General features: G+C 44.1%; 1 protein-coding gene across 1 annotated transcript; it reads left to right on the forward strand.

Annotated features, from left to right (window-relative positions):
* The first annotated feature begins 1,472 nt into the window (after positions 1-1,472).
* Positions 1,473-11,465, forward strand: LOC135494675 (sodium-dependent proline transporter-like). The gene is made up of 12 exons (XM_064782874.1): positions 1,473-1,718; positions 5,209-5,232; positions 5,577-5,745; positions 6,036-6,314; positions 6,623-6,945; positions 7,208-7,446; positions 7,693-7,817; positions 8,073-8,317; positions 8,670-8,889; positions 9,314-9,492; positions 9,827-9,973; positions 10,141-11,465. The coding sequence occupies exons 1-12, from the start codon at positions 1,626-1,628 to the stop codon at positions 10,207-10,209; spliced, it is 2,112 nt and encodes a 703-aa protein (XP_064638944.1). The 5' UTR covers positions 1,473-1,625; the 3' UTR covers positions 10,210-11,465.
* The last annotated feature ends 463 nt before the right edge of the window (positions 11,466-11,928 follow it).

Below are 11,928 nucleotides of genomic sequence, written 5' to 3' on the forward strand. Positions count from 1 at the left end.
CAGGGTGACCCAGAATTATTTTCCCTCTCGCAATAGAATTATGTTGTGTATCCATGGTGTGAGGGAAAATATTTCTGGGCCACCCAGTAGTGTAATAGAAATAAAACGGATGAAATGCCTTAGTCGTTCTCAGTGAAAGACGAACATTAACCCCTGATTTCCTCAGGATACAAACGCCATGTCCATGCCCGAGTTGCCAGTCAGTCTGTCAGTTGCATGCTCCTCCCCTTGCACATATCACTAAGCTCGGTAAGGGTCGAGTGAAAAGCTCTAAAGCTGAAGATGATTGGAGGCCATGGTTCCTTTAAAGCATTAGAGTAGACATCCGTCGGTCTAAGAATACTTGGTGACAAAAATCATTATTAGGTCCAGAGAAGAGATCGTTTTCTTTCTTTGTTTTGACGTTTTGCGCTTTGAGTGATGACTATTGTGACATACAACAAAGGCCTCTGTGAAATACAGAACTAACAAGCAGTAGATAAGATGGAACTTTGATAACAACCAGAAATGATAGGTAATGGCCACTGATAGAAACATGGGAGAGTGGTCAAGTCTTGCGCCCTTGAAACGAAAAATAGAAATCTCTATTCCACGGACCGTACAATAAAAGACATAATTTCCTTTCCCATAAGGCCGAAGTTACATAGACCTCATTCGTTCAATTCCCAGGACTCATTTTCCCCTTTTGCTTTCGTTCCCCTGAAAAAGCACGGCCTTGTGGCGTGCATTCACCGAGGAATGAAAGAAAAACCCGGAAAGTGACTCGTGGTAAATGAACGAATGAGGTCTATGTAACTTCGGCCTAAGACGTCGAAAATGAAACTAACTTTTCCTTTTAAAATGTGGATGTCATGTCTCAGGATTTGAAATTGACAAGGAGTTCAGGCTGAAATATTCAATTACTTGAGAACTATATTGAGCCATGGAGACATTTATCTGATCTAATGTATCAGGTTATATCATTCAAAATAGCAGTTAAGGAATGGCTTCGAACTAAATATAGAGAAGGGGAGTTACAAAGAATTCAACGGCCCAATGCCGCAATCTTCTTATTCTTGCTCCAGTCTTTGTCAACAAAAAGGCCTAGTTTTCTCTAATACATATTTGAAAATGACTGACGATTCGTCTACAGTAGGCCTAGTCGTTTTAAAATGTGCAAGAATATTCACCTTTCGGATCAACCAATAAGCGCGGGTATACACCTTTCCAGAAATGGGGCGCTGAGTGTCCAAAATAGTGATGTCATAAGGGGAAACTAGGCCTTATGGTGGAGGGACAAAGGAGATAGTCATGGTTGACCAACATACTTGAATGCCTTTAATGACGAACAAGGGGGAATAAGTTAGTTCCAATGCAAGCCACCAATTTCGGTATAGCCTGTGTTGTTCGCAAACCTGTTCGCGTCTCACCCAGGTAGAACGCTCTTTCTTATGCTAATGACTCTCTATTCCGGGTATTATAAAGCAGGGCTGGGTTCGTCTTGACAATCTCCCGGCTCGTTCCACAGTGCCAAGAAGGCGTCCACTTTTCGAAAACGAATGACGGAAAATTCGAATTAAATCTAGTTTACAGTGCATTTTGTTCGGACTGGAGAAGTTTTATAAACTTCTTTAGACTTTGTCGCCATGGGGGACGCTATCTATGAGGTTCGGCTGGAATGCTTGGATGGTGATATGAGACGGGTGGAAAGAAAGGTGGACGAACTTCTGAAAAGACCGGTGAGTAAACCTAGAAATCCACCTTTCACCAGTTTCAACATGGTCAAATAGCTGGCATTTTCCGGGGTAGCTTTCAGGCCTGTGTGTTTGCTTGAACAAATTTAACCCTCCGTTTCAAACTCCAGTTCGTGTTCGGAGAAACCTGATAAAGGTTTCTAGGTGTCGTGATCGCAATTTCTATAGCAATTTCCGGTTTATCAAGTGTCGGCCAGAATGTTGTAATAATATAACAACTCCCTGTCTCAACGAAAGCCGAGAAGCAAGGCCAACCGCGCATAAGAGAAATCGAGGGCATTTTCAAAGAAAACTTTGATAAATACATTTACACGGCGTCTTGCAGAAGCTGCATAATGTCGATGCAGTGGACGCGCTACTCGCCGCGCGAACAAGACAAAGAAAGGGCGTGTCTTTGGATTTTGTCTATTGTCTGTCTTGTCGTTTTGACCACAAAACCTTTATCCTCCGGCATGGGCCGTTCTGTAATATCGGGTATCTATCCACCATGTTGACGTTGATCGGTGTTTTTCACAAGTACTTTGTCTGAGTAGTCGGCGCATAAGGCCTTGGATACTTCATAAGTAGAGTAGCCCTGTTTACTGGTGGGGAAAAACAAATACTTCTATAAACTTCCTTGTCGACTCCATGGCTTTGGAGTGTTGACCATGTACTCTGAAATTGATTGTTTGGCGGTTATTGCTCCAAACCAACCGCTGTCACATCAGTATTGTAACACACGTGGAGACGTCTCGACGCAAGCGTCATTCGTGGCGAGTAGAGCTCCCAAGGGCGACACAGAGCAATGTTTGCAGTGCCAGTAGGACTTTTACCATCAACTCGTCCAAATAGAACCCGCTATCACCGAAAAAAAAAATCATATATATATACATGTATACTGAAAAACAATTCTTCGACCTATGAATGAATAAATCTACAGCATTATTTTGCCCCTTCATGATCCACATATATTCCCTAGCTTATTTTTTCTCTCAACAAAGTTGGACAATGTTTGTTTTGGCAAAAAACCAACATTGCACGCCTGACGAAGTGATGATGAATAATATTGCACATGTATGTCTGCCTCGGGCAAGTTCGACAAGCGGTCAAATAATACAAACGGAGTGTTCAATCTGGAGACACCACAATCCAATTGCCCATCGTCCACAAAGCCTCCTGAAAAGATTCTTTCCAAATGGACATCGTAGATGCATTCTTAGATATCATCTGTCTATCTAATCATTTGTCTCACAAACCCTCACAAAGCCGCCTAATAACAAGGCGTTGGTTATTTTGTACCCCTTTTGCATTGTGTGCGGTTTTGGTGGTCAACTGTCTTTCACAAAATTACGGCATCAATTGTCACAGATTGCTGTGTTGACCATTGAGTCTGAGATTTAGAGGCGTTCATGTTTGACAGAGTTGGGAGTCCGAAACACTTATGACAAGACACCACATCCAGGAGGGTTGACATATTATTTCATGGGCGAAACGGCACCGACGCTATTTAGCTGATTGATGTAGACTCCCGGGGCAGTCCACTGCGTCATCCTATCGGATCTCCTCGTACCGGGCGACAGGACGAGGCCGGTCCAAGGTGTCCGGAGTGTAATCTAGATGTGCCTGTTACAAATAGATCTATCATACAGGCAGGTACGCGTTTTGCGCTGGTGCCAACACAACAACAAACACAAGGTTTTAAACTGAAGAAAGAGGCCAATAGCTACGCATTCTCGCGCTGAATATGTACCGAGCTTCCTACAGCAAAGACACGTCTGTTATCAACGATAGGTCGACGCAGCTGTGAATGGTAATACAAAACTAAAAGTATATTTGTTTACAAAAAGGCTTATGCATCGGATTTCGAGTTCAAAGAAGGTTGCGTCAAAGCTTATAAATCACAAATTGAATTTGTAGGCCCTTTTGCTTTTGTTGTCTCGAGCCCTTATTGACAATTTTCAAAGTCTATGCAGGTATAAAGGATTAAGCTTTGACAAGGGTCAGTGTTAAAAGTATTCTTTTGTATTTAGAAAAGTATTCTTTTGTATTTAGGAAAGCGACTCTACTTTCCATCGGGTCATTGTGAACTTCGGCTAATCTTTATTCAAGGGTAATCTTGGTGGTCTTTCGAAATCCTAGTGATCTGTCTACGCCCATTTCATTAAAGGCACACTCGTCCCGTGAATTCTTCCACAACTAAACTTGTGACATTTTGAATGAATTTGTTCGACAAGGCTCCAATCTTCATCAAACTTCGCCTTGGTGTCCATGTAGTTGCGGAACCTGCTAATGCTGCCGACAACGGACTTTTCAAATTCCAACTTTATTGGATTGCCACTCTTTGTCAAGTTTATTTCCATTTCCTACGTGTGTACACTGGAATGGGACAGCCCTCGGCAACCCGCCCAGGTATTTCCGCCTCAACAATTAAGATTTAGAACAATGCGACTTTGGCTTGTGTTTATAGGAGGAATTTTACCAAGACCTTTGTCTTGATTGACGCTTTATTGGTTCGTGGCGATGTTGTCATCCACAGAAGTCCATTGTCTGAACCTTTCTATCAAGGCGGATGAGTTCTGGTTTGGAAGACATGTTTTCATTGTATTTTCGAACTGTCAAAACGTATTTTGCGCACTTTTTAGTGAGTAAGAATACGGTGATTTCTTTTGCATCTTGAAGCAAGAAACGCCGAATCTGTCCTTTTAAAGCCAGGGGCGATAAAATATAAAATTACACAGGAAGTGTAAGGCCTTTGAACTAGGACAGAAAAAGCTCACTGGATCAAAATCGACACTGCTACGAATTGGGGACACGAAAGATCCCAATAAAGGATAGGATATACATGTAGCTTACTGCTCTGATCTACACCTATCACCAGCATAGTATATATTGTAGGCCAGAACAGAGCGCCTACCGGCCATTCAACTTTTCAAAAGATATAGTAAGAAGGGGTCGACCTCAATGCCTATCACTCAATGCTACCGATCTATATATTCTAAGAATGGAGCACAATATATGAGTTATGAGATTCGTCATAAAAAGACTCGTTCAAGAAGTTATTAGAGTGTGTCGCTGTTTCGTGGTATGTATGATGTACCCTATGATATAAGCCTAATTGGGCCTGAGTAATGATTGATTGAATCACACATGCAAGACCAAATCTAAATCTCTTATGTAGAATAGATTCCAATAATGCTCTTCTTGCTTTACCTCGGCGTTAAATTCTCATTCGTTGAGATTATTAAGAAAGTATACTACAAAGATTCGAATTAAATACCATCGGGTTGTCTTTTTAGCTGTAGTTACCTTTTCAGTGCCAGTTGAATGAGCTGGAGATATCTTGGCCACGAAGGTTTCAGAAAGAGCAGTTTCTGTACATCAGTCATTTGGTATCTTGACTCTCATCTTTGCCGTTATGAGCATTAGAACGGCGTCGAATCATTACGCAATCCCTGTTACTTTTTCTAAACACACTCCACACATTTTATCTTTTCAGGTGTACCAGGGAAAAAAAGCAAAAGTAAGTTGCTGCATTCATAATCAATGAAAAGCATCAAACGTCTCCAGATTCCTATGGACATGCATGTACACCGTTTACTCTGTAACAGGGAGATGGTAGACTCCCTGGACAGCATATTGGGTCATCCTAATCTGGTCTCCTTATTGACGAGGCCGGTACACTGCGTCCAGAGTGTAGGAGACACCTGTTCTAGAGATTCTTTTTGGGTGCGTGTGGTACAGATGATGTCGTACAATGGGTTATGCGTTTTCGTTTTTGGAGGCTGCCAAAACCGACTAACCAAAATCTGGAAAAAGACGAAAACTTGAAACTCAAAACCTACAACGCGGTCTTGTCTCTTCCAGCATGTACAGTCAGATGTCGATGATGGCACGGTGGATTTCTCCATGGACGAGAATGAGGATCGAGGCAACTGGACGGGCCGTTTCGACTTCTTGCTGTCCTGTTTAGGTTATGCCGTCGGTCTCGGCAACGTCTGGCGTTTCCCGTACCTCTGTTACAGGAATGGAGGAGGTAGGTCAACTGTCAAGGTCATAGGTCAAGGTCAACGGCATAGGTCAAGGTCAACGGGTGTGAAGCTGCATGAAGCAAGTTAAACAGCTCGCAGCTTCTCGTGTTCCAATACTAAAACGTTCTCGTACTCGTCGCAAGGCTTGCGAAACCTGCCTGTATGGTCATATGGGCATTATCGGATTACACGAAGCGATGACGATGGTGAAGACGATGGTGATGGTGGTTCCGTAGCTGCTTATGAGAAATTACCACCGACCTCACACTTTCCGATTTTCTATATCATCTTCCAGGTGCCTTCTTCATCCCCTACTGCATCATGTTGGTGTTCGTAGGGATTCCCATCTTCTTCCTCGAGTTGTCCCTTGGACAGTTCACAAGCAGTGGTCCCTTCACCTGCTGGAGCTTCGCCCCGATGTTCACTGGTGTAGGCGTGGCCATGGTCATCGTGTCCGGTCTTGTCGCGATCTACTACAACATGATAATCGCCTGGTCCCTCTTCTACATGTTCGCCTCGTTCACGTCGGAGTTGCCGTGGTCGAGCTGTGATCTGATAGATGGCGCTGATCGACGTAAGTACAAGAGCCCTCTGGGTTCAGATTGAAATATATTACAATGACCTTGCTCCTCAACTTTAAACGCTTCTTTTTTTCTCTTTGCCAGCTTTCTTTCTCTTTGTCGTTCTTTTTTGCCACCCGCTCTCCCCACACGCTTGTTGCGTGCCTCTACGATTGGGCACCAATGAGGGTTATCGGTATATCATACCAACGAATTCTGATGACGTCGCCATTGGACTTCTCTGTGGTATAATTCAGACACTATTGTGTTTGTTCCATCTATTCTCTCTGTCCATAATACTGGTATCCCTTCGTCATTTCAGTTTGTTCGACATTCCTGAGTGAAGTGACCAGCAAAAAAAACTGCACAGACAATGGACCAGGCTTCATGGCCAACATCACAGATGGTATTTGCTACAACGGCAGCATGACCTTCGGCATCTGGAACGAGACCCAGCTGGAGGAGGTGGGCCTGAAGAGGATCCTCCCAGCTGAGGAGTACCTCTACGGCCGAGCGCTCGGCAGGAAGTACAGCGAAGGACTGCACGACCTTGGACCAATCCGATGGGAACTAGCGCTATGTCTGCTTCTCGGTTGGATCATTGTTTTCTTCTCCCTGATCAAGGGTGTGAAGTCGTCCGGAAAGGTAGGGTTTTGTCAGGCTTTGTAAGATGATGCAACCAGTTAGACACAGCGCCTAATACTGATGGCGAATCACAAGCAGTTTAGGAGACTTCTCCAATTCGCCCAGAGAAATTCTGTTGTTTTCAGAGCCATGCGTAAACATCGACACTCGTCTGTGTGGTAGGGGTATGATACCAACAACTACACGCCATAACTCGACTATGTGGACCCCCAGCTCCTGGCTATAGTCCCCCCCCCCCCTCAAAAATCCCCTTCTCTTCCAGGTTGTCTACTTCACTGCCACCTTCCCCTACATCGTGTTGACCATTCTCCTCGTCCGGGGCCTGACCCTTCCCAACATGGCAGACGGCATCAGATTCTACCTGAATCCCGACTTAGATAGGCTAAAAGACGCGGGAGTATGGAAGGATGCCGCCGTGCAGATCTTCTTCTCTCTCTCCGCCTCGTGGGGAGGCTTGATCACTCTTGCTAGTTACAATAGGTTCCATACCGACGCTCTCAGGTATGTTCAGCTTCTGAAACACTTATTATTACCGAAAGCATTTTGACCAAAACTCAGTGAAGACATTAGGCAACTTCACGAAATGTTTAGACTGTTCTCGAATGACTACTGACATTTCGGGGTATCGTATGCGTGAATGCATAGATGCGGTTTTCGTGAAACCTTTTTCGACATTGCTGAAGGGAATGAGTAGCATTGGCCACTTTGAACATTAATCGATGCTAAGTTCTTTCTCGTCTGCTTCAGAGACTCGTTGATTGTTTCCCTGGGTAACTGTTTGACCAGTTTCTACGCCGGATTCGTAATCTTTTCGCTCCTTGGCTTCTTGGCAGGACAGCTGGGCACAACAGTCGACAAGGTGGCCAGTAGTGGTAAGAACATCCTCATAATACTCGCATGCATACTGCTTAAAGTGAGCTTATCCCGATCCTGTTCGATCTTATAATAATGGGAGAGAACGCTGAAACCAATTTGACATGGATAGAAATAATGAAATGGCAAACTGGCATATTGTCCAGTACGGTTTCTGTTTGAACAGTTGTATTTCCACATTCCGGTTGCTGTTCCACACTCCGGTTGCTGTTCCATTTCCACATCACCTAAAAGCACATACCTCCTTCTTTTAGGTGTTGGCCTCGCCTTTATCGTCTATCCCGAAGCAGTGGTTCGAATGCCCCTACCTACCCTATGGGCCATTCTCTTCTTCGTCATGCTGTTGACCTTGGGTCTCGACTCGCAGTTTGCCCTGGTAGAGACCGTCACCACCGCCTTCGTCGACAAGTGGCCCGATACGCTCCGACCAAGAAAGACCATTGTCATCCTCGGTACCAGTGTAATCATGTACTTGCTTGGGTTGACCATGTGTACCAACGTACGTATTTCCTCAATCCCAGGTTTTGGAAAGCGGATTTTGACCAGAAAAAACTTCAAAGGTTTTCAGTTGAGTGCTGAACGATAGTTTCGTATTCCTTTGAACTTCAGCATTTCAAGTGATTTCGAGATCTTTGGCATCATTTCCCGAGATTTGATGTCAGTGGTCAGTGATTCGGACATCATTTTTCTTTCTCTTGTATCATTTTCCGACATCTGATAACATTCTCAGAGATCTCGTATAATCTTCCGAAGTATCAGCATCATTTTCCGTGATCGGATATCAATTTCGTGTATTCCGTGTATTCTTCGTGTTCTTACTCAACATGTATTGTGCATGTTCTTCATTGCAGGGTGGAGCCTGGCTGCTACAACTAATGGATGAATACTCTGGCGGCTGGAATGTGCTACTGATCTCGCTGTGTGAATGCATGTCCATCGCCTGGGTCTACGGTTTCCTCCGATTCCGCAAGGACATCGGCGTCATGCTCGGAAACAAATTCTGCGGCTGTATCCCATGGTTGCCGATCTCGTGGTGGTGGGCTGTCTGCTGGTGTTTCATTACCCCTCTCGGTAAGTGTTTGAGCAGAGGCGTAGAGTATCCGCTGGTATGTCAATGAAGCTGACCGCTTGACAGCCACTGTGAATTGTGAACATGAATTGAGAGGGTCATAACACCGTCGTACCGCACAATGTCTCTCCTCTAGAGTCCTAGATAAGTGAGGAGACGAAGTGTACTCGGTATCCTTATGGTGAGGCTGGACGTATCGAATTCTTAGCAGACGACACCATAAAGATCAGTTCATCCCATTCTTAGCAGACGGCATCCTGACATAACCAGGGGTTTCAATATACTCCGGCCGCTTCTCAATATTTCAAACGTGGTAGTAGTATCAAAATCCAGAATCCAAGGATGAGCAGACGGCAACAGAACCCTGTCAAAAATTGATAAACGAGGTTACCTTTCTTTGATATCAATGAACCGCTCTCGTTCCAGGTGTGCTTTTCATCATGGTGTTCTCCTGGGTGCGGTACACACCTCTGAAATATGATTGGTACATCTACCCAACGTGGGCCCAGGCTCTTGGTTGGTTGATGACGTTTTCAGTCATCTGCGGTCTGATCATCACGCCCATCGTGCAGTTAATCTGCTGCAGGAAGGGAAGCTGCGGCGATGTAAGTGATACACGTTGATCTGAAGATGCCGGTGTGTAAGCGATATTTGGAGAAAGTTCCCAGAACAATGGGAAAGAACGGTGCCTGAAGCCATAACGTCTAGAACCGGCATTGTTTCGTCCCTTCGTTTGATCTTTTGTGAATCCTCTCTGAAGACGTCTCAAGGGCCTGGTTTCGATTGATTGGCCTGGCCTAGTTTCTTACTTTTCCGAGGATTTTCGCCGCAATATCTGTCAAGTCGGTTTGATCGGTTCAAAACACATTTCATCACAAACATTTGCGTTGACCTTTTAAAATAGTTAACGACTTTAAAATAATTTGCTTTCCTTTGTAGCGCTGCAAAAGCCTGGTCTACCCAACACGTGGCTGGGGTCCTGCTCTACTCAAGCACAGGAAACTTATCGACTGGGTTCCAATGTACACTACGGACATAGAGGCCTACAAGGCAGAGAGGGACGGCGGAATGGTGCCAATGGGAGGAGTAAGTACATTTATTCATTTTCGTCATGAACATCCAATATGGCTGCCAAGTGGCCATCTTTGTTTTCTTGGTGTGTTGGTTTCTAAGTTGCAGCGCTGTGTTCTGCTGATTCGGTGCTCTACTGTATCCCTAGGTCGCAATCTCATTTCTTATTTATTAATTTCCAGGTTGACAGCAAGGAAGGCACCGTCAACCCCGGATACGCTGCAGACAACGATGACAAGACTGCGTTCTAAACAGATATGCACTAGTTAACCGGGTGGTCAAACGATCCTTCCTGGCCGCGCAGTCACGTGATATGCTCGTCATGACGTTATTATACTTGAACTATTGAACGAAGTTTTGGATAAGAGACCGTAACGTTCTTGCAAAAATGGATGCATCCAGAAGATTAGTACTTGTATAAAGCATTTTTATGGAAGTTAATGATGGTTTCGTCCTTTTGTGCGAGACCAGTGACGTCAATGTTTTTGACGGCGAAAACAGTCGAATGTTATATTCCGTCCTACGCGGAGCTAGGCTGGAGTGCTCTGCAATGTCAGTTTTATACCAAGTAGCTTTTTAGCAAAATATTGTAAATTACACTTGCATATAATCTTTTGTAGATACTGATAATTTATAAGGCTCCAATGCATCAAAAGAGAAGCTGACTGTTGGATTTTCGCTGTTTCATTACCTCGATACAGTTTTTAACGGGTCTTGATATTGGCGGACAGCCTTTCCGCCATAAGGCGTTGGTCCTGCCACGAAAGCAGGGTTCGCCGCTGCCTTTCCAAAACTGAACCTATAGCTTTGATCACCTGGTCCCATAGCTAGAGCCTCAATATCGATGTTGTCTTATGAGGGAATTGGGCGTCTGCTGTATTGCTGTCATAACTTTGATCAGGACGATTTTCCGTCCACGCCCTGTCCGGCCCTTCTGCAAAAGCTTCACTATTCTATTGCTCGATAACTCACCAGGGGCTGCTGTTACTGCCAAAGGAGGTTTGGGGACTGTTTTCCGTCAACGCCCTATAAGATTGAAAATGCAACAAGCCAGGCCTATAAAGGTTTGAAAGCAATGAAAATTCAGCATTAATCAATAATATGTCATTGTGATTATTTAGAACAGCTGCCTTATGTAGATATACGCATAGTTTATTTTAAAGAATATATGATTATTATCATCAATTGAGATAATGTTTTAACACGGACCAAGAATTTATATAAAATTCTCACGGATTTACAGTTAGCGATATACATGTCCCGTTTCAATAATTCGTTGTGCAGTCTCACATTTTCTTTGTATTTCGCCAATTCCATATAGTAAAGTCTGGACTATCATCGAACCTCTGGACCAAGTACCTTTTACTTGTAATTTTTGGTCGGTGGATTGATCTGCTCTTTGTTGGTTTTATGTTAAATGACCATTTTACATTTTATCTTGCCTGCTTTTCATTGTTTTATTGTCTTGTACTCTACGGTTATCCTAACATTAAATCTGTATGAAATATTCCAGTTTTTTTGTTACATTGTATTTTTGTCAAACTTCGCTCGTCGTCGCCGATACTTCAAATTGATGCAACAACCATGGCAATATGATAGTTCTGCCTTTCAAACTATTGTCTTTGGAACAATTTTAAAAAGACCGGTATTATTTACCCGACCGTCGGATCTACATTGAAGGAAATCGGTCTTGTTGACCCGACCGTCGGATCTCGAGTGAAGGAAATCGGTCCTGTGTACACGACGGTCGGGTGACCAATACTGAAATTCTTCACTCGACCCGACGCCGTCGTGTCTCGAGTGAAGGAATTTGGTACTATTCACCCGGCCGTCCGGCGCAAGTCTGCTGACAAGGTTGCCCACCTCTCCGCTGGGCAACCAAACTACAACACCAGAACTTGGTCTGAGGTGTAGTAGGAGAAAAGGTCCTCGAACAGAAGCAGGAGTGAGAAGGGAGAATAGTATGTATG

This window comes from Lineus longissimus, chromosome 10, assembly GCF_910592395.1.
Source record: "Lineus longissimus chromosome 10, tnLinLong1.2, whole genome shotgun sequence".
NCBI classification, from domain to species: Eukaryota; Metazoa; Nemertea; class Pilidiophora; order Heteronemertea; family Lineidae; genus Lineus; species Lineus longissimus.

Excerpts from the sequence above, each read along its gene's own strand:
- LOC135494675 (XM_064782874.1), top strand. The coding sequence starts at position 1,626 with ATGGGGGACGCTATCTATGAGGTTCGGCTGGAATGCTTGGATGGTGAT. Across the intron at positions 6,946-7,207 it reads GTGTGAAGTCGTCCGGAAAG|GTTGTCTACTTCACTGCCAC; the intron begins GTAGGGTTTTGT and ends CTTCTCTTCCAG. Across the intron at positions 7,447-7,692 it reads TTCCATACCGACGCTCTCAG|AGACTCGTTGATTGTTTCCC; the intron begins GTATGTTCAGCT and ends CGTCTGCTTCAG.